The following is a 23325-nucleotide window of genomic DNA, read 5'->3' as shown; positions in this document are numbered from 1 at the left end:
GCAAGCGTCTTTTAATTTCATGGCTACAGTCACCGTCTGCGGTGATCTTGGAGCCCAAGAAAGTAAAATCTGTCACTGCTGCCATTTCTTCCCCTTCTATATGCCAGGAAGTGATGGGGCCAGATGCCATGATCTTAGTTTTTTTAATGTTGAGTTTCAAACCAGCTTTTGCACTCTCCTCTTTCACCCTCAACAAAAGGCTCTTTAGATCCTCTTCGCTTTCTGCCATTAGGGTGGTATCATCTGCGTATCTGAGGTTGTTGATAATTCTCCCAGCCATCTTAATTCCAACCTGTGACTCATCCAACCTGGCATTTCTCATGATGTACTCTGCATATAAGTTAAATAAGCAGGGTGACAATATGCAGCCTTGTCGTACTCCTTTCCCAATTTGGAACCAATCGGTTGTTCCATGTCCGGTTCTTACTGTTGCTTCTTGACCCTCGTACAGGTTTCTCAGGAGACAGGTAAGGTGGTCTGGTACTCCCATCTCTTTAAGAATTTGCCACAGTTTGTTGTGATCTACACAATCAAAGGCTTTAGCGTAGTCAATGAAGCAGAAATAGACGTTTTTCTGGAATTCTCTTGCTTTCTCCATGATCCAGCGAATGTTGGCGATTTGATCTCTAGTTCCTCTGCCTCTTCGAAACCCAGCTTGTACTTCTGGTACTTCTTGGTTCACATACTGCTGAAGCCTAGCTTGTAGGATTTTGAGCATAACCTTGCTGGCATGTGAAATGAGTGCAATTGTACGGTAGTTTGAACACTCTTTGGCGTTGCCCTTCTTTGGAATTGGAGTGTAAACTGACCTTTTCCAATCTTGTGGCCACTGTAGAGAGTTCCAAATTTGTTGGCATATTGAGTGGAGCACTTTAACAGCATCATCTTTTAGGATCTTAAATAGCTCAGCTGGAATACTGTCATCTCCGCTAGCTTTGTTGTTATTAATGCTTTCTAAGGCCCACTTGACTTCACTCTCTAGGATGTCGGGCTCAAGTTCAGTGACCGCACTATCATGGCTATCAGGGACATTAAGATCTTTCCTGTATAGTTCTTCTGTGTATTCTTTCCACCTCTTCTTAATCTCATCTGCTTCTGTTAGGTCCCTGCCTTCTTTGTCCTTTATCATGCTCGACTTTGCACAAAACGTTCCCTTGATATCTTCGATTCTCTCTGGTGATCTTTGCCTCCCCACTCGCCAAGGTTTTTGCTAGATAGGCTTTTCAGCCCATCTAGTGAGGGTGCTTTAGAGGGAGCGGGAAGGAGGCTGGAGGAGCCTCAGGATAAATTGCATCCTGGCCTCCCCAGTCTCATCCCCTCTCCGCCCACTGGAACGCCCCCTTTCCCCTCTCCGAGGTTGATTTTCTGACCTTGGAGAATCAGCTGGCATAGTTTTCTCCTCATCAGCTGTGAGGGGGCAGTGGATGGATTTCCAACTCCCCCTTGTGAGGTTGGAGCACTGTCTCCAAGCTTGGAAGGGGTTTTCTGAGCCATCCTATGGTCCCTTGGATGCTTGCTGAAGGACCACAGGATTGCTTTCGCCATGTTCTCCTCAGATTTAATTTAATGCTGCTTCTGTGGGGGGTGGGGTTGTGTGTGTGTGTGTGTGTGTGTGTGTGTGTGTATGAGGGGCAGCATATTTGATTTTTGGTTTTACTCTGCCAACAGTTGTAGTCTGTTTTAATTGTTGCCATTGTTTTAACTGCTCTCATTTCCTTGTGATTTTAGATTGTTAGCTGCCTTGCGAATCACGATGACTGAGAGGCGGGAGAGAAATATTTTAAATAATAAATATGTATAAGCACACACATATTACATGGGGAGAATTGCTCAATCCCATGAAACTGAGTATAGGATTGCAGCCTTAAAGGCGGATCCCTCTGTATGTAGAGGTAGTTGTCAGGAACGAATCTGAGCATGTGTAGATAGTTAGTAGCTCAGGCTCATAATGGGAACAGCCAAAACCAGGGGAGGCTCCCTCCCTAGTGAGCTCAAATATGGCAAGGCCTTCTTCTCAAGACACACAGATGGCTCAACCTGAAGGGTCCCCCTTTCCTCCTCTGGGGAGGTCTCAGAGGAGGAGGAGAGTGAGGGGTGTGACTTGAGGGATGCTACGGTCCGTTGCAGAGTGAAGCGGGAAAAGTTAGAGGCAGAGCTCAGATGCTCCACCAGATTGGCTATGTGTGAAAGCCTACATAGGAGGGAGCCGCTGTAAGGCAGGGACATCCCCCCTAAGCTAGTTTGGCCAGGAAGTTCTTGTTCAACCTGCCAGCAATTTCTCTAACTTCCACTTCAGCTCCTCTATTGGTATTTGGAATTGTGTGAAGTAGCTGTTTCCTTTGTAGCCTGAGAGTTTCCCTGAATGTGCATTTGTAAGGAACCTGGTCCTTAACTAATAAAGTAGCGAGCCTGAAGTCTGGTATCTTGGAGTGTGTTGACTGCGAAGGGGAGGACAAAGGAACGTGACAGTAGTGTGCCTTAGTTAAGAGACACTGGGACAATGTCTCCAAAGGACAAGGAAACTTAACCATGCCATCAACTCCCCCTCTTTTTTTTCTCCAGTTTGAATGGCATGACTGGAACCACCAGATACACTTCCTATGCAGGAATCTTTGGCTTGGATCTGTGCAAGAGGAAGACCCTTCTATTGAATGGGGGGAGGGGTGACATGGTGGCTCCAATTCCCCCTTCCTCCTCAGTCATCAGTTATTGCACCTCCAGTAAAGCCATCCTATTGAAAATTTTCTGAGGGCGGAGTGAGCTGTTTAATGTGGTAGGGATGGGGAACAATCATTTCTCCCTCCGACTCATGCACACATACATGCACATGCCTTCCATTCATGCAGCAGGATCCATTCAATTGAAATGAAAAGGCTATGAGAATGTTATAGGAGTGTAATGTCATCTGAAAATTATTAATAAAATATGACTCAACAGTAAATATGGCAATATACACATTTTTCAGCTTCTGCTCTTAAGTACAACTCTTGTCTGTTATTGTAAATGTTCAGTGTGATCTTCTTTCTCTTTCTTTTCTTGTTTTCTGAAACATGAGAGTAAACTTGAGTTTTTTGGGGTGGGAGTGGGTGGGGGGAAGGAAGTATCTCCTTGCCTGACTTCAGACAGGAGCTTGTCTGAAGTCATGTTCAGACAAGCTCCTGGTCCACCCAACCCAGTCTTTGAAAGAGGTTCATTTCCTTACTTTTCAGAGTTACAGGTTAGCACAGAATTGACAGGTGTCCACCTGACTTTTGGAAAGTGAATTCTTGCTTGCCCACGCAACATCTTTTCAGCAAGTGTCAAAGGAGTACTTTCGTTTATCCAAATGAAGGATGCTTAAGTCCTTTGTCAGAATGTGTATCAATTCTGAAATCAAGAAAATGTAACTGCCTTTAAAAAAAATGGCAAACACTTCTCCTTTCCAAAGCACCCAGTCTCCAGTTTCTTTGTCTGTTTCTTAAGAGGTAACAAGTATGAATACACAAATGAAATTTTTGGAATTTTGTGAAGCAGTTGTCTGAATAAAACAATGCATGCAAATATACTGCTATTAGGGGAAAGTACATCCCAAAATACATACATTAGTGTGTGTGGGGGGGGAAATACACAGAGTAGCATTATATTAAAGGAAAACCACATGTAAAAATGTGTACAATAGGCAAACTTGCATACAAAATGTGTATCTTATGTATAATATACAAATTGTATATTTTTTATAAATTGTATATTAAGAAAAATGTGCACAAAAATGCATAGGGATTTTCCTGGAGATGTGTGTGTGTGTGTGTGTGTGTGTGTATTTTGTACTTTTAGCAAACTTTATGGTTTCTTGAAGCCTGCTAATGCCTCTTCCTTGGGTATGGATGGTGCCATTTTAGCTACATAAGGATTGGCACTCAGAAAATGAGTTTGCTATCAGTGTGTGTGTGTGTGTGTGTGTGTGTGTATATATATATATATATATAGAGAGAGAGAGAGAGAGAGAGAAAGAGTTGATCACTGCCTTGTTGTGGCGAAGGGGCTTGCGTAACTCAGTGAAGCCATAAGCTATGCCGTGCAGGGCCACCCAAGACGGACAGGTCATGGCAGAGAGTTCTGACAAAATGTGGTCCACTGGAGAAGAAAATGGCAACCCACTCCAATATTCTTGCCAAGAAAACACCATGGAATGTATCACAAGGCTAAAAGATATGACACCGGAAGATGAGCCCCTCAGGTCAGAAGGTGTCCAATATACTACTGGAGAAGAGCAGAGGGAATTTCCAAGTAGCGCCAGAAAGAGTGAAGCGGCTGGGCCAAAGCCGAAAGGACACTCAGTTGTGGATGTGTCTGGTGGTGAAAATAAAATCCGATGCTGTAAAGAACAATATTGTTTAGGAACCTGGAATGTCAGATCAATGAATCAAGGTAAGCTGGAGGTGGTCAAACATGAGATGGCAAGATTGAACACCGACATCTTGGGAATAAGCAAACTAAAATGGACAAACATGGGCGAATTTAATTCAGGTGACCATCATATCTACTACTATGGGCAAGAATCCCTTAGAAGAAATGGAGTAGCACTCATAGTCAATAAAAGGGTGGGAAAAGCAGTACTGGGGTACAATCTCAAAAACGATAGAATGATCTCAGTATGAATCCAAGGCAAACCATTCAACATCACAGTAATTCAAGTCTATGCCCCAACCACTGAGGCCGAAGAAGCTGAGGTTGATCGGTTCTACAACACCTTCTAGAACTAACACCAAAAAAAGATGTCCTTTTCATCATAGGGGACTGGAATGCTAAAGTAGGAAGTCAAGAATAACTGGGATAACAGGCAGGCATGGCCTTGGTGTACAAAATGAAGCAGGACAAAGGCTAATAGAGTTTTGCCAAGAGAACACGCTGATCATAGCAAACACTCTTTTCCAACAGCACAAGAGACGACTCTACACATGGACATCACCAGATGGTCAATATCGAAATCAGATTGATTATGTCCTTTGCAGCCAAAGATGGAGAAGCTCCATACAGTCAGTAAAAACAAGACCTGGAGCAGATCATGAGCTTCTTGTTGCTAAATTTTGGCGTAAATTGAAGAATGTAGGGAAAACCACTAAACCATTCAGGTATGACCTAAATCATATCCCTTATGAATATACAGTGGAGGTGAGGAATAGATTTAAGGGATTAGACCTGATAGACAGAGTGCCTGAGGAACTATGGACAGAGGTCCATAACATTGTTCAGGAGGCAGCAACTAAATCCATCCCAAAGAAAAAGAAATGCAAGAAAGCAAAGTGGCTGTCTGATGAGGCTTTACAAGTAGCTGAGGAAAGAAGGGAAGCGAAAAGCAAGGGAGAAAGGGGAAGATATATCCAACTGAATGCAGATTTTCAGAAAATAGCAAGGAGAGACAAAAAGGCCTCCTTAAATGAACAATGCAAAGAAATCGAGGAAAATAATACAATGGAAAAGACTAGAGATCTCTTCCAGAAAATCGGAGATCTCAAGGGAACATTTTGTGCAAAGACGGGCATGATAAAGGACAAAGAAGGCAGGGACCTAACAGAAGCAGATGAGATTAAGAAGAGGTGGAAAGAATACACAGAAGAACTATACAGGAAAGATCTGAATGTCCCTGAATGTCCCTGATAGCCATGATAATGTGGTCACTGAACTTGAGCCGGACATCCTAGAGAGTGAAGTCAAGAGGGCCTTCGGATTCAGGAAGCATTACTAAGAAAAAAGCTAGCGGAGATGACAGTATTCCAGCTGAGCTATTTAAAATCCTAAAAGATAATGCTGTTAAAGTGCTGCACTCAATATGCCAACAAATTTGGAACACTCAGCAGTGGCCACAAGACTGGAAAAGGTCAGTTTACATTCCAATTCCAAAGAAGGGCAATGCCAAAGAGTGTTCAAACTACCGTACAATTGCACTCATTTCACATGCCAGCAAGGTGATGCTCAAAATCCTACAAGTTAGGCTTCAGCAGTATGTGAACCAAGAACTACCAGAAGTAGAAGCTGGGTTTCGAAGAGGCAGAGGAACTAGAGATCAAATTGCCAGCATTCGCTGGATCATGGAGAAAGTAAGAGAATTCCAGAAAAACATCTATTTCTGCTTCATTGACTACGCTAATGATTGTGTGGATCACAACAAACTGTGGCAAATTCTGAAAGAAATGGGAGTACCAGACCACCTTACCTGTCTCCTGAGAAACTTGTACGAGGGTCAAGAAGCAACAGTAAGAACCGGACAGAGAACAACAAATTGGTTCCAAATTGGGAAAGGAGTACGACAAGGCTGTATATTGTCACCCTGCTTATTTAACTTATATGCAGAGTACATCATGAGAAACACCGGGTTGGATGAATCACAGGTCGGAATTAAGGTTGCTGGGAGAATTATCAACAACCTCAGATACGCAGACAATACCACCCTAATGGCAGAAAGCGAAGAGGATCTAAAGAGCCTTTTATTGAGGGTGAAAGAAGAGAGTGGAAAAGCTGGTTTGAAACTCAACATTAAAAAAACGAAGATCATGGCATCTGGCCCCATCACTTCCTGGCATATAGAAGGGGAAGAAATGGCAGCAGTGACAGATTTTATTTTCTTGGGCTCCAAGATCACTGCAGATGGTGACTGTAGCCATGAAATTAAAAGACGCTTGCTCCTTGGGAGGAAAGCTATGGCAAACCTAGACAGCATAGTAAGAAGCAGAGACATCACCTTGCCGACAAAGGTCCGTCTAATCAAAGCTATGGTTTTCCCAGTAGTAATGTATGGCTGTGAGAGCTGGACTATAAGGAAGGCTGAGCGCCGAAGAATTGATGCTTTCGAACTGTGGTGCTGGAGAAGACTCTTACGAGACCCCTGGACTGCAAGGAGGTCAAATCAGTCAGTCCTAAAGGAAATCAACACTGACTGCTCATTGGAAGGAGAGATACCGAAGCTGAAGCTCAAATATTTTGGCCACTTAATGCGAAAAGTCACTGGAAAAGACCCTGATGCTGGGAAACATTGAAGGCAAAAGGGGAAGGGGATGGCAGAAGATGAGATGGCTAGATAGCATCACCGATGCAATGAATATGAACTTGAGCACACTCCAGGAGAGAGTGGAGGACAGGAAGGCCTGGCGTGTTATGGTCCATGGGGTCACGAAAAGTCAGACATGACTTAACGACTGAACAACAACAACAAAGATCCTTTTATCTTTCCAGGTCTGCCATAAAAACATTTTCTTTCCAATTCTTAAATCTAGATTTCTCCATAAAGTCAATTTGGCATGGGAAAATGGGTCACAGTGTAATTGGCATGACATTATAAGCCACACTTCTCTAACTGCCAAAATTGTTGGAGAAGCTCTGTCTGCCTTAATGTACTGAGAACCTAATGCCATCCATTTAAAGAGAGGCTCCAGACAAGACGATTCCAACACTGACCAAAGTGGAAAATCAAAGCTGAGTGGAAAAAACCAACATTTTGTACATGTCAGCAAATAAGCCCGATGGTATGTAGCTAGATCTGGAAAACCAAACCCACCTTTGTTAATTGGAAGTTGCATCCTTTTCAAAGATATTATTGGTGGAAAGTAACCCCAAAAGAATTTACGAAACACAGCATTAAGTTTTTGAAAATATTTGCCAAGTATAAATATAGGGATCCCACATAAAACAAATAATTTGAGGTATAGTGTATCTTAAGTGTATTAACCTTACCCCATAAACTCAGCTTTAAAGATGCCCATCTATAGCTCGCAAAATATTATTAATCAACTTATTTAAATTTAAACTAATCATTTGAGATATATCCCTAGGGATAATTATTTCAAAGTAAATAATAGACTCTGGGCACCATCGAAATTGCCAATTGGCTAATAAACTAGTGTATATCCTATCTCCAATCAGCATTATTTACGCCTTTGACCAATTAATTGAATAGCCAGACAATTTACCAAAAGCATTAATCAGTTTCATCAAAGCTGGAACCGACGACTGGAGTCTTGAGATAAACAACAAGAGATCATCAGCATAAAGTCTAATTTTAAATTCTAAACCAAAATGGACAAATCCATGAATGCTACTATTTTGTCTAATAGCACACTCCAGGGGCTCCAAACATAAGTTGAATATCAATGGGGAAAGTGGACAACCTTGTCTGGTGCCCAGCCCAAGTAAAAATAAAAGCTGAAACTAAACCGTTAGTCATTACTTTCGCTCTTGGAGCTGAGTATAAGTTTTTACCCTATTTCAAAAATTCTATAGGAAAACCAAAATTAGTCAGTGTGGTAAAGATAAATTTCCGATGAATTTTGTCAAAGGCCTTTTCTGCATCCAAGGAAATGATAGAGTAATACACTTCATGAAGATGGGCTTTTCGCATGTGGTTCAGGAGCCATTGCTGCATATTGTTTTGCTGTCTTTGGGCTGCTCCTACCGAGGAATTGCTGGGTCATTTTTTGGCCAGCACAATATGTGGGCTGTTGTTGTGTAAGTTAACTCAGGCTTACACAACATGGTATCCTCCAGATGTGTTGGACTATAACTCCTATCATCCCCAGCCAGCATGACTATCCCCAGCCAACATGGTTGGAGATGTCTGAGTAAACATATACCCTCTGAAAACCATGTTTCCTAAATAACTCAGATAAATACTTAACCTTAGAAGCAGGCCAGTTTTCTGTTTTAGTAGCTTTAGACATTATTTTGTGGAGAGGAAAATAATAAACTGTAGAGGTACTAGTCAGAAAATCAGTATCTTTTCTTTTCCACCTTGCTCTTCTACCCCTCCTCCTGCTTTTTATGCTAACCTCTTACTGAATGGAATGAATATTTTCATGTGTTTCTATATTGTGAAGGCTTATTGCTTTACAATACATAGCCTATTAATATTACTATTAGTGTTACTACATTTGCATTTGAAATTGCACCAAATTAGCACCTCAACATTGGTTGTTGGCTCGTGTGAATCTGATGCTGGTGTCTAAGAATTTGGATTTTTTTTTCTAGCCTTGCCACCCACACATAACATTTTTCTATTGCCTGGAATTAACTTTAGCTGAACAGGTGGAATACTGAAAGGAGGAAGTGTTTCATACTTGGTTGAGAAATGGGCAGGACAGTAACAGAGGAAGAGAAGGGTATTTATAAGACACTCAAGACAGCCTACAGAATGGGGTCTCCACATCTCTTCCAAAGTGGTGTGACAAGCTGTGCTCAGGTCTCATCAAGGTAAGAGGTGGTTCTTCTCTTTGAAAAGGATTGCATAGCTAAAGTTCTTTCATCACCGGAGTGATGTAAAAGCCAGAGATATAGTGGATGCAGCGTTTATTGGTGCTTGCTCCCAAGTAAATGTGTTTAGCATCAGGGCAACAGGCACAAACTCCACTTTATTCCTGCAGTCATGATGGTGCTATGATTTAAATAAGTTAAAAATGTAGACTTGCACATGCTCCAGGTATTTCTCTTCTTTAAATTAATGTTGCTAAACGGGTTCTTTTTCTTCCCCCTCTAACATATCTGGGATGTAGAGGTAGTTGTAAGGCATGAAATGGTGGCCAGTGGGGCAAGGGCAGGGGGAAGCAAAGATAAAAGTTGCTTCACAACTGAAGAGATAGACATGGCTGTCTAAAGGAGTGATTGTTGTAACATCATTAAGTCCTGGGTCTAAAATTACCTATCTTCCCCACTGCCCCCATCTCCCACCCAAATAAGGACTACAATTGCAAATTGCTGGGATTACAGGGTGAGATACAAAGTGAGACTCAAAAACCTGAATGCAATATTTGGAACACCTTTATGTAGATAAAATGCAGTTAAATTCAATCCATTCACACTTTCCACATTCACTCAAATAATTGCCAGTGTTGGAGCAACAGAACCTAATGGCCAACCGAGGTAATATGCTCAGAAGAAGGTGTGCTGCTCCTCTGTTGAGTGCTCACAGGTCCTGCTGGTTTTAGATACTCTTTTCTTCTCAAGTGTTTGCAGGATGTGGAAGCACGTGTCTTTTGACTCTATGTCTTCTGGGAATTCCTCTTTTCATTGTGAAAGGACATCACCTTTCCCTCAGAAACCTGGATTGCCATGTCATCTGCTGGCAATGTTCCTTAATTATGTGACCTTTGCCTCAGGTTTTGGGCTGATTTTGGAAGTTTCGCTGCTGAGTGTGTTTTTTCTTTTCTTCCAAACTTAACTTCCCTGGTTAGCTTTGCATGTACACATACCTGTTTTTCTAACTCTTCAGCCCTTTTCCTTTTGGTGAAGCTGCATGTTCTTTCTAGTAACTTTCCTTCATTCAAACCTCAGGAACCTTAGATTTGCTGTAATTAATCATCAGACTGTTCTTAGAGCAATAAGCCCCCAAAGCGGCTAATAAATGATTTAAACCTATTCTAGACAACGAGAGCAACACCAAGGCACTGGCATATAATAGTAGGGGAATTATTACAATAGATAGCTTAGAGACTCAACATCATAGAGATGAGGAGCCAGAATACAGTGAAGGCACCTGGCCTACAGCCTTGTCTAACACCTGAAGGAAGCAATCCTATGACCACTAGTCAGTGGCTAGACGGCCATAGGATATGTGGTTTTCCGGGAACTGACTTTCCCTGTCTTCCCCGCTGCCTCACAGGCAGCGTGGAACAGCCCCGTGCTCTGTGCTCACAAGAGGAGTGCAGAGCAGCCAAAATGGGGGATTCCGGGTGGCATTCCAGGGCAGGGAAGGTGGAAATGCTGGTACGACCCATCCTATGTGTCGTCTGGCAGCCTCCTCCACCGCTTCCCCCCCCCCCCGGGGCCAGGTAGCTGAAATCTGCTGTCTAGCCACAAATGCAGGGCAGGAGAAACACGGAGGGAACAATCCCCTCCGTGCTTCTCCTGCCCTGCATTGGATAGGGGGTCGCCGCCGAGTTTGGAGGCAGCCGCCTATCTCCATAGGATTGCGCCCTTAGTAACAGAAATTGGATTTGAAACTTGTCCCTGCTGCCCACATCTTACTTGATTGTTTGATTGTATAGACATCTAATAAGAAATCATAACTGTTTGTCTATAAGAGTTTTGTTTAATTTTGACCATAGTGATTCCCATGGGACCAGGTCAAAAGCTATCAATAAGGGCAGATAAAGCTTCCTGCCAGAATCACAGAATCATAGAATAGTAGGGTTGGAAGGGGCCTATAAGACCACTGAGTCTCGAAGTTGAAGTATATTTTTCTGCCGCATGTGCTAACGCGCAGCAATGATCTAAAATTGAGTGACCAGCTCTTTGTTGTTGTTGTTCAGTCGTTCAGTCGTGTCCGACTCTTCGTGACCCCATGGACCATAGCACGCGAGGCCTTCCTGTCCTGCGCTCTCTCTCTGAGCGTGCTCAAGTTCATATTCATTGCATCCGTGATGCTACCTAGCCATCTCATCCTCTGCCATCCCCTTCTCCTTTTGCCTTCAGTCTTTCCCAGCATCAGGGTCTTTTCCAGAGTTTTCTTTTCGCATTAGGTGGCCAAAATATTTGAGCTTCAGCTTCAGTATCTGTCCTTCCAATGAGCACTCAGGGTTGATTTCATTTAGGATTGACTGATTTGACCTCCTTGCAGTCCAGGGGACTCTTAAGAGTCTTCTCCAGCACCACAGTTCGAAAGCATCAATTCTTTGGTGCTCAACCTTCCTTATAGTCCAGCACTCACAGCCATACATTACTACTGGGAAAACCATAGCTTTGATTAGACGGACCTTTGTCGGCAAGGTGATGTCTCTGCTTCTTACTATGCTGTCTAGGTTTGCCATAGCTTTCCTCCCAAGGAGCAAGCGTCTTTTGATTTCATGGCTACAGTCACCGTCTGCGGTGATCTTGGAGCCCAAGAAAATAAAATCTGTCACTGCTGCCATTTCTTCCCCTTCTATATGCCAGGAAGTGATGGGGCCAGATGCCATGATCTTAGTTTTTTTAATGTTGAGTTTCAAACCAGCTTTTGCACTCTCCTCTTTCACCCTCAACAAGAGGCTCTTTAGATCCTCTTTGCTTTCTGCCATTAGGGTGGTATCATCTGCATATCGGAGGTTGTTGATATTTCTCCCAGCAATCTTAATTCCGACCTCCGATTCATCCAACCCGGCGTTTCTCATGATGTACTCTGCATATAAGTTAAATAAGCAGGGCGACAATATGCAGCCTTGTCATACTCCTTTCCCAATTTTGAACCAATCAGTTCTAAACCCAGTCTATTCTTCCCCAATCCAGGGTAGAAGCTTGCATTTTAGAAAACTGGCATAGAGTTTCCCTATTACTGATAGAAGCCTGATTGGACGATAATTTGCAGGGTTTGTCTTATCACTTTTTTGGAAAACAGAAACTATAATTGCTTTGCTCCATATATCAGGAATATTCCCAGTTCTATTAATACAAGTGAAGAGGGTTGAAAGTAAAGGACCACAAAGAGAAACTAGGCAGTCTTTATATTAACAAAACTTGAGATAATTTTAGATGTTGTACTAAGTAAGAAGGAAAAAGGAAAAGGAAAAAGTCAATTGAAACCAAATTGAGTAGTTCCAGATCCAACCATGACCTGCTAGAGCTTCATTTGAATGTCTGCAGGCCCCTTCTCTCCCAATTTCATCTTGGGATTCTGAACATACAGACACTGTGACTTCACCATCAACTCATTTCCCCCCTCCCCTATCTCGCCCCCTCACCTGTTCTTTGTAATATCTTCCCTGAAAGAGATCTGGAGATCTCAAAAGCTTACACACTTTTTAATGAACTTTTGGTTGGCCTAATAAAGACAGACATTTATGCTTTGACTGAAAAAGAGTTCAAATTTAGGAGAAATCTCCACAACAGGGATGTGCTAGAAAAGTGTTTTTGTAGAACGAAGGAAAACACAGCAAGCTATTCCACCAGACATTCAACATCTCTGCCTTCTGCAGAAGAGGATTATCAGTAAACATGGACAAGCAAGGAAGCAAATCTGTTCATGTTTTTTATGCTCTTTCTAATATGCAACAACCATTTTCAGTCATTGGAATACAGTAACACTGAGGCCAAGTTTCTGTTGTTCAGATAATGCACTGCTTCAGAGGCCTCATTTTCCTGACAAGTGGTTACTTCCTCAACTATGTTTCTGTGGCTGCCAGAACTGAAGAGGACATCTGCATCTCAACAATTAACTGGCATGAACTTTGGAAACACATTGATAGTCTGGTAAGTCACATTGTATTCTCAATCAGCAATGCATCTGTTTTATTTCATGAAAAGAGGTCTATTTAAAAATAAATAAATTGGGATTTGCTAATCTGCGATTTTAGGAATGCCTAAAAAAAATCAGCAGCAGCATGCACTTGGAGCCCCCAGACAGTTGCAGAAACTCAGGCTGTTATCTCCTCTGTTGATTACGTTCCACTTGTCAAATGTTTATGTCTAGCCATAAATACAGAGGCAGAACACTGATCTTAGCCCACCACTATGACCATTGTGGCTCATGTGCCTAGTAGCTAGTCCCCAGCAGCCCACAAAAGCTATTGAGCATGCATTTTTAAGTAATTAGTTTAATTAATTAAATAAATAAATAAATTTCTTAATTGCCCATCTGGCTGGTCACCCGGCCACTCTGGGTGATGTACAGCAATACAAACATCGCCCAGGGCTATGGGGTGGAAATAATATTTAGCTTTTTACTCTTTAAAATTTGAGAGAGAAGATTTGCTCCATATCCAAAGAAGATATGGATATGAAGATGCTTGCAACAGTATGAATAGTGGCACTAGGTCAGACCGGTCGTATTTGACCAGACCCAGGCACATCTGGACACTTTAATTACACCCAGGGTATCAAAGCTCCATTTGCTAAATGAGAGTCACTAGGGCTTGAGCACAAATTGCAGCATGTCCAGAGGAGAGTGACCAGGAGAGTGAGGGATCTGGAAACCATGTCCTATGAAGAAGGGTATGTTTAGCCTGGAGAAGAGAAGATTAAGGGGAGACATGATAGCAATCTTCAAATATCTGAAGGCTGTCACACAGAAGATGGAACAGACTCGTTCTCTGTTGCTCCCAAGGCAGGAGTGGAACCAGTGGTTGGAAGTTGCAGGGAAGCAGATTTTGGTTAAACATTAGGAGAAACTTATTTACAGTAATTAGTTCCACCATGGCACAGACTGTCTTGGGAAGTGAGGGGCCATAGCTCAGTGTGATAGAGCACATGCTTTGCATGCAGGAGGTCCCAGGTTTGATTCCTGGCTACTCCAGGTAGAGCAAGGAAAGAATCCTGCCTCAAACCCTCGAGAGCTGCTGCCAGTAAGTGTTGACAGTACTGGGCTAGATGGACCAATGCTTTGATTAATTATAAAGCAGCTTCCTAAGTGGTTGGCTCTCCTTTGCTGGAGATAAGCAAGTGTAAAGTGATGCACATTGGGGCAAAAAATCCCAAAGGCAAACTCCATGTTAGGCATAATTAGAAAAGGAATTGAGAATAAAACTGCCAATATTGTACTGCCCCGTGGTGTGACTACACTTGGAATACTGTGTACAGTTCTGGTCACCCCCCCCCCCACCAATATATATATATCTAATATAATATATTATATATTATATAATAATATATATAATATTATAATATATAATTATAATTATATTATATATTATAATATAATATTATAATATATAATATATATTATATATTATATAATAATATATATAATATTATATATATATATATATATATATTAGAGCTGGAAAAAGTGCAGAAAAAGGCAACTAAAATGATCGAGAGGCTGGAGCACCTATGAGAGAAGGTTACAACAGCTGGGATTGTTTAGCTTGGGGAAAAAAGGAGGGTAAGGGGAGACATGATAGAGGTCTACAGAATTATGCATGGTATAGAGAATATGGATAGAAAGACATTTTTCTCCCTCCCTCAAAATACTAGAACCTGGGATCATCCTATGAAGCTGATTGGTGAGAATTTCAGGACAGATAAAAGGAAGTATTTCTTCACAACAGAGCATAGTTAAACTATGGTACTCGCTACCACAGGATGTACCAATTTGGATGGCTTTAAAAGAGGGTTGGACAAATTCCTGCAGGAAAAGGCTATCAATGGCTACTAGTCCTGATGGCTCTGGGCTACCTCCAGTACCAGAGGCAGTGAGCCTATGTACACCAGTTGCTGGGGAACATGGGTGGGATGGTGCTGTTGCGCTCGTACCCTGCTTGTGGGTTCCTGGTCACTGTGTGAACAGAATGCTGGGCTAGATGGACCCTTGCTCTGATCCAGCATGGCTCCTCTTATGACCTTATGAGGTATTTAAGCAGAGGCTGGATGGCCATCTTTCAGGGATACTGTAGATGAATCCTGCAGTGCAGAACCTGCATTGAAGAGAGGGTTGGACTATATGACTCCAAGGCCCCTTCCTATTAGTATTGGAATAATAATAATTATTATTACTGTTGCCTTTCTATTCAAATACACACCCAACTGCCCTTTGAGAGTGTTTCTTATTAGTCATGAACCAGGCAGGTCAAGCAGTTTCTGAAGGAGGATATGGTACACTTTTGAACCTCAAGGCAACATTAAAGCATAATTTCAAAATAATAAAGACACTGTGCTATTAGAGAATTGCTAGTACGCTTCAAGAATAAATTAAGTCAGACTCCTGTGAGTCCCCAAAGTACTCGCCCCGACAGAGCAGGCTACCTCTTGCATCCGTGTACGATTTACTGTTCTGTTTTATTTGCTTTATATTTGAGATATACCTGCTTTTTCAGGAGCCTGCCCATTACATCTCTATATTGTGCTCAACCTAAACTCAGAGCTATTCTGAACTTCAGAGATGTTTTTTACAGACATACACCTAACTCTGAGCCTGTAAGTTTTTCCTAATGGGATAAACAGCAGTTTCAGAGGGTTGATTTTCTCCAGGGGAAATGGTGCATCCCCAATGCTGCAGCCCATGGTCTGAATTGGGCCTTCCAGGGTCTTTATTTTTAAGTTTAAGGAGACAGGAGATCCTAACAGATCTCCATTGTCTCATCTAGTTTGGCCCTAACTCTCAGACATCCTGCTCACAAAGGGAACTCTTGGGCCGCTGGAAGATATGGGAAACCAGCCATAGGTGCTATTGCAAAAACAACCAGAACCGTAGAGATTGGTCCAGAAGGGGTCATCGCATATAGATCTGATAGATCTATATCTATCTTTCAATGATTTACCATTTAATATTGAAATGATCCATATTCGTTTGTTTGTTTGTTTGTTTATTAATTAAATTTATTAATCGCCCATCTGGCTGGTCACCAGGTTCAGGTTTTATGAACAATTGAATTATTAATAGTGTTCTTTCTCACTCCATTAATCTCCTTTTCCTGGTCTAAGAATAAAGAAGGCCTGTCTCAGGAATGCTTCCTTATGGAGAAAAGCAGTTTGTGTGACCCAGCTCAGATTAGGATATCGGTAAGATGTTAAGCAGTAAGTAGTTGTGCATCATAATCCTGCTAATCTGAATATTTTATTGTATAGTGGTAGGTAAAATACCTGGTTGATCACAAAAGTACAGATTATCACTTTTGGAGTCAATGTTGCTACTTCTAGTGCCGAGCACAAACATCCAGAGTTGAGTCCCAACTAAGGGGAAATGACTAAATTTTTAAATTATTACTAAGAACCCAACTCAGCACCAAAACCAGTAAGAAAATCAAGTGTTAGTACTGTGTACAGCTTCCAAATTTCCTTATTCAATTTGTTCACCAATTATCTTTGTTTTGAAATGGGGTGACAAAAAGAAATTAAACTGGAAGTGCAGTCCTATACATCTCTACTCAAAAGTAAGCCTCCTTGAGATCAATGGGTCTTACTCCCAGGTTAGTGTGCATAGGATTGCAGCCTGAATCTTGCATGATCAGCTATACCAACATTTGCTCTACACCTTAGATTCAGGGCAGTAACACTTGATGACAAAAGCCTAGTATCAAGATGTCTTTGCTGCATACCACTCTGTCTGAACTCACTGTACACTTGCAATGAATTTTGGACTCCACCAATCTCTAGGTAACCTCTGTTACCTAGATCATGGGTGGGCAGAAAACTTCCAGAAGCCCCTGCCAGGATGGCCAATGCTCAAGAATGCTGGGAGTTGAAGTCCAAAACATCTGGGGATCTACTTTCTGCCCACCCCTGACCTAGAGTGATAGTAACAATTGTATTTTTTTACCACACTCAGTTATCTTGAAATGTCAATTATCTTGAAATCAAAGCTCTTTTAGCTTGCATTATCATTTGCCTGACTTCTTGATCATGCAAACAAAACAGATATTCAAAGAAGCTAGGATAATTTAAGGCCTCTGAACACAAGAGATGGGGGTTTGTTGCTTTCACTCATCATGACACTCCATCTCTAAACTCCACATAATGTTAGAAGTATCTCTCTATAATTAACACTGCTTATTCCACTTTAAAAATTCAGTTGCAAGACAAAATAGGTTTTACCTTTAGTACTGACAAAAAAGCCAGCCAAACTGGGACTACATGTCAGTATTTGACCATTCATACTATCATATCAAATACGTGAAGGACCGCTTTGTCCCATGTGGGCCCACACCATGTTTAGGGGCCAATCTACACTTATGTTTTTTTTCGCTTCCAATGAGGTTTCACCGCCCGACTTTCACACTATGCAGTACCCACCTCGAATTGGAACCAGAATTTCCCGCTTCCATGCTACCGCTTTCAATACCCTGATATCCTGGTATTTCCCCTTAATGTGCTCTGATTTCCCGCCTTCACTACTGTATCTGGTCGTAGTCCCCTCCCCTAGTAGTAGTAGTCCATATACGGCGGTGTTTGTATTTCCCTCCTGTCCAATCATAGCTCTCGATGGCCCCATGTCGTCTTCCGACTACTGATCGCATAGCTTCCTCAGCACTCAATGTTTCCTCAGCAATAAGCAAAGGGCTGGATGTGTGTGCGCTTGTCTGATCTCGGAAGCTAAGCAGGGTCGGTCCCGGTCAGTAGTGGGATGGGTGACTGCCTGGGAATCAGGCTTCCTGCACTGAGCAGGGGGTTGTTCTATCCCTTCAAATGAGACTAAGTTTTACCCCCTTCTATCTGCCGCTTCGGCTGTTTTTTAAAAAATTAAGGTGTTATCTTCGAAGAATCGTGGCTTCTCCGCGATGTTTTTTTTTTCTAATTCAGGCATGATCTTTGAAGATTCAAAGAAGTGAAGTACTGCAATGGGGAAAATGGCTGAATGTGGATAATCATGTTTTAATGTGAGAGCGTTTAAACCGACAGGACACCGAATTCGTTGCGATGGCGGGCGCAATGTAGATCGGCCCTAGGTCACTGATCAGGAATATGACAGGAGGCCACTACATTCCTCATGCATCTTGGCCATCTTTTATGGTCTAGGTCTAGCAGTTATGGTACACTGGTTTTACTGAGTTTGGCTAGGTTAGTTTACCTGCACTTGCTTTCTGTAATTTGATTAGCTGTATTTTAATGGTGATATGTATTATGGTGTTATTGTATTTTAAGTGAAAGCCACTTTGGGAATCTGCTGGCTGAAAAGTTGGCTCAAAATAAATAATAATGCATTTCTGCATATAAGGTTTATGCACTGGCATGAGATATTATCTCTGCCCCACCCAACATCCTCTTTAAGCTAATGTAATAAAGAATACCCAATCTCAATGGGTTTTGTCGGGAAATTGATGAAAGGCACAATACGCAGAACACTGCAGTCAACGCATATCTACTCAGAAGTCCAAATGAGTTCAATGAGATTTACTCCCAGGTAAGTGTATAAGATTGGATCCAGTAAATTGGTCTTCTTTTTTTGCAGGGTGTCTCTGAAGATGCAGCCATTATTTTACACATACTTGGTGAAACTGCAAAGATCTTTAAAAGGGAAGATGTCCCCTTCCACAATGTGAGAGATTTTCTGGAGTACAACTATGCAGTCCAAGACGATCTAAAAATTTGTGTAAGTACTAAGAATTGTTATTCCTTGGGAATTCTTAAGGCAGCATTTTGTCAATCAAAATGGAGTGTTCTGTGTAGAAGATACAGAATGTGGAGCGCCAGCTTGATTTTTGAGTGCCCCTGGTCAAGACACTCTCCATGGGTCCCCTCCTTCAATGAGTCTATTGCCATTGTCACCAGCTGCTATTGCACCTCATCCTCATTCTCATCATTGCTGCCACTTGCTTGCTTAACAGGCAGAGAGGCAGTGAGCAACCAGGCAGTGGCATCTACTGCTCCTCCTTCTCACCAATGCTGTTGTCTGGGCCAGAGCAAGGGGCAGGTGAACAAGCAGGTTGAAAGGGTGGAGGAGGAGCAACTCCAGGGGGCTGTTGTCAGTGGGACCTGGCTGGGGTGTGGGCCCTTGAAAGGTGCCTGTGACCATGCCTATCCCTCAGGCCAGCCCTGCAGTCAACTGACCCCAAGGAACAATTAACATGAACTAGTGCTGGAACGAAACCCTACCTGCCCTTTCGCAACCTCTTTGTTTCCCCGCAAAAGAGGCAGTTGTTTTTCTTCCTCTTTTGTTGGGATGTTGAGAATTTCGGAGAAATTTCTCTGGGTGCAGGGCTTCAGTGCTTACCTTACTGTAAGGAGGCGGCTGAGGGATGTGTATGCCTTTTCTTTTACCATCCCCCATCCCTGTTCTGTCTTCGCAGCCTCTCCAGCTGCTTGAGTGTCTCGGAAAGCCCCCTTAGCCAGGACTCTCTCCCTTGGGGTTTCCTTGGGCTGCTGCCTGCTCAGTGCCTGAAAGCTGAGAGAGGAGTAGTTGTTGTTGTTGTTGTTGTTGTTGTTCTTCTTCTTCTTCTTCTTCTTCTTCTTCTTCTTCTTCTTCTTCTCTTCCTCCTCCTCCTCCTCCTCCTCCTTCTCCTTCTTGTTAAAAGGACTTTTAATAACAACAAAGCAAAGCCAGAATGCCTCTCTCAGCTTCCAGGCACTCAGCAGGCACCAGCACTGGAAAGCCCTAAGGGAGCAAGTCCTGGCTAAGTCCTCCAGGGGGCTTTCCAAGAAGCTCAATCAGCTGGAGAGGCTTCAAAGACAGGATGGGGAGGGGGAATGGTAAAAGAAAGAGCGCCCCTCCCACTTCTGCCACCTCCTTCCAATAACGTAACCACTGAAGCCCTGCACACTGAGAAAATTTTCTGAAATTCTCACCCCTTCCCACAATTTTTGGGTACAGTTTCTTTTCACCCTGCCCCTCAAATGAATGATCGAAAATAAATAGGTTGAAAAATTTGACACAGTGCTAATGTGAACTACCACTAAGGTGAATTAGAGCAAGCAGAATAAAATTCTGGTAAAAAGAATCCAATTCCATAAATGAGCACATGATGGAATGAAAGATTCGTGAAACACAGGCAGAATGGATTTAACCAAATCCATACATCCCTGGTGAATGTGCATTTTCCCCCATAGGCTAAAGTGTGACAATGAAAACTTTGGGGGAATTTGCACAAATATGCATTTGCACAAATGCGCACTTGCACGAATCCACATTAGTTAATGTGGATTTGCACATTTGCGCTAATGTGAATTAATACTAACCCCCCCCCACCCCCAGTGAAAAACTAGTCCACAAGTCTGTGAAATCCATGTGACTCAGAAAAAGCCAGTCCACAGCGGAATTCACAGGTCAGATTTATAGAAATCCCAACTCATTTAAATCTGTTGCATATTTCGCCAATATCCCTAGTGTTCAACTTCAAATTATCTTTTATCTTACTGTAATTTACAGCTGCCATCCCAACTCAGACGTTATCTGACTGCCAGTGCCAACACGGTCAAAGAATGTTTTAGAAAGATGCATGTATTTTTGAACAGCGTAAGTACATGGAACATTTCCTTCAATATTATTTACTTCTGGGAATGCTTTTAACTCATTCCGAGTTTCCATTTGATCACACAGGCCAGTTGCAGAAATGGTATATCTCAGTTATGTGGGTGTCTTCTGCCACTGTACCCAAACACCTTCGCACCAGAATGTTTTTGATAGCAACCCCTTTTTAAGTATTTTGGGGGGAAATGTGTGCATATCCGCATATATAGCCCTTCAGAAAGAATGTAAGTAAATAAATAAATAAATAAATAAATACAGCAACCTCTTTGCAACTGCGTAGCTACAATTCAAGAACAGAAGTGAGGAGCAAAATCAACTGAAGCAGCATCAAGTCTAATAAATATCATAATTCTAAAATATAATTCGTTCACCATTCCAGAATCTGATCTAAATATCCTGGCTCCCCAGAATTATAATTTCTACCATCTAAACATCATGTGATGTATATTTCTGTGCCATGGGGTCATTTTAATGATGCTGCTGTCTTGCTGCCTGTGTATTGCCATTATTTAAACGGATGCGCTCTTCATTGGTATTTATTATGTTTTTTCTGCTGCTTTCAGGCTTTGGGAATTTTGATATTTAGTCTAACAAATTTCTTTCATTTCTTTTGTTTGTTTATTTCTTTCTATTTTTAAAAAATATTATTTATTGTTTTTAGACCGTTAGCCACCTAGGACTTTTAAGGAAAGGTGGGATATTAATGTTTTAAATAAACTGGTCAATAATCCATAATCCATGCAGCAATATATTCCACCTGATAACTAAAATGATAAATGTAATATCTACACCACCTCTAAGGGAATATCTAAGGGAACAGCACAATGTATACTAACTGGAAAGATCCTGATGGGCTGTCTAACAGATTATAAATTAGCAGTGTGTGATCCTGTGCATGTCTACTTAGAAGTTCCATTGAGTTCAATGGGGCTTACTTCCAAGTACTGTAAGTGAGGTATTGGATTGCATCCTAAATCTATTAAATAAATAATATTTGTTTCACTCAGGTTTTTTGATGATTTTAGAGTTTTATTACTATTTTAGCTACTGGTGTAATTTTATACTTATATGAGGATTGTTTGGGTGTTTTAGGGCTCAGTCCTATGGCCTCTAGTCAGTGGCTAGATGGCCATAGGATGGGTCAGTTCCTGGGAACCGACCTCAGAGCCCATGCTCTGAGGTCAGTTCCCTGAGAACCGACCTTTACCCCCTCCTGAGCTGCCTTGTAGGCAGCGCAGAATAGCCCTATGCCCTGTGCTCGGTAGAGGAGTGCGGAGCAGCAAAAACGGAACATTCCTGGGGGGGGGGTGTTGGGGCAAGGAAGTCGTAAATCCAGTACGACACATTCAATGTGTTGTCCGGCTGCCACTTTCCATGCTCCCTAAATCAGCTGTCTAGCCGCAAATGCAGGTGGCTGAAGCATGGAAGGGACGATCCCCTCCGCGCTTCTCCTGCCCTGCATTGGATAGGGGGTCACCTCCGAGTTCGGAGGTGGCCGCCTATCTGGGTTAGGATTGCTCCCTAATTGGTTATTAAATTGGGGTGGGGTATTAAATCCTAAAGGGTGGGGTATTAAATCTATGAAATAAATAAAATAATCAACATTTCTTATATTCTCTTTCTTGAAACAGGAGGATAATAGCTGCACTTGGCAAGTAATTCACAATGACTGCTTGGTGATTCTTCAACGACTTCAATATTACATTGATACTTCACAGATGGACTGAGTTGAAATAAAAAGTCCTATATTTCCATGAGTCAGCTGTTGCTGTTAGATAGGTTTATGGTCTTAAATATATTTGTGTAATAATGTTTGTTTGCAGAATAAATGCCTTTTAAGAAAGCAACTGCTCTATTTCTATATAACTTCTTAAATATTAGGCTGTGGGCTTTTTGAGGGAGGCAGAAGTAGAGATGTGTGAATACCCAATGTTTAAGTTTATTGAGGTTTTCTGAATCCTTCCTCAAAGCTTGCTTTGCCTCATTTGTGTTCCCAAACACGGGTGTCTTTTTCCCAATCAGGAAAAATCTGCATTTTTCAATCTGGAAAAATGCACATTTTTCCCGACTAAAAATGTGTGTTTTCCCCCCTAGGCTAAAACATGAAAATGCCAATTTGGGGGGGGGGGGGAATTTGAACAAATATGCATTTGTGAAAATGCACACTTGCACATGTGTACATATGCAGAAAGGTGCATTTTCATAAGTGCACATTTGTGCTAGTATGCACTTCTGAACATGAATGCAAGTTTAGGAAATTGCGAAAATTTCCAGCGAATTGTGTCCCTGCTCGTGTTTGCATTCAGGGTTGTAAGATATGTTTGCATGATTTCTGAACAGGAAAGAAATTCTCATACATCCCTAGGCAAAAGTTTTGACTGTGTTCTTTGACCTTTGGCAAATATAATGATCTCGTATCCTTTAGGCTACCTCATTCATTTCAATGGAGGAAGGTGCTTGGCACATGCAAAGAGATGTCTTGCCAATCACCA

General features: G+C 42.0%; 1 protein-coding gene across 3 annotated transcripts in view; it reads left to right on the top strand.

Annotated features, from left to right (window-relative positions):
• LOC146345143 (interferon upsilon-like) overlaps positions 1 to 22681 on the top strand; it is a 28420-nt gene extending 5739 nt beyond the window's left edge. Inside the window, exons 1-6 of one of the 3 annotated variants that reach the window (XM_084859234.1) lie at positions 9047 to 9219; positions 13045 to 13185; positions 16354 to 16431; positions 18818 to 18958; positions 20732 to 20818; positions 22465 to 22678. In XM_084859234.1, coding sequence (XP_084715360.1) covers positions 13048 to 13185; positions 16354 to 16431; positions 18818 to 18958; positions 20732 to 20818; positions 22465 to 22560 — 540 coding nt within the window. In that variant the 5' untranslated portion in view covers positions 9047 to 9219; positions 13045 to 13047 and the 3' untranslated portion in view covers positions 22561 to 22678. Of the gene's footprint in view, positions 1 to 9046; positions 9220 to 13044; positions 13186 to 16353; positions 16432 to 18817; positions 18959 to 20731; positions 20819 to 22464 lie in introns of those variants that run through there. The other 2 variants (XM_084859232.1, XM_084859233.1) reach the window with 2 other exon arrangements.
• The last annotated feature ends 644 nt before the right edge of the window (positions 22682 to 23325 follow it).

The sequence above is a fragment of the Heloderma suspectum genome, chromosome 5, assembly GCF_057233095.1.
Source record: "Heloderma suspectum isolate Gila_16-S chromosome 5, 16-S_ref, whole genome shotgun sequence".
Classification (NCBI taxonomy): domain Eukaryota; kingdom Metazoa; phylum Chordata; class Lepidosauria; order Squamata; family Helodermatidae; genus Heloderma; species Heloderma suspectum.
This window is presented reverse-complemented; position numbering and strand designations above follow the sequence as displayed.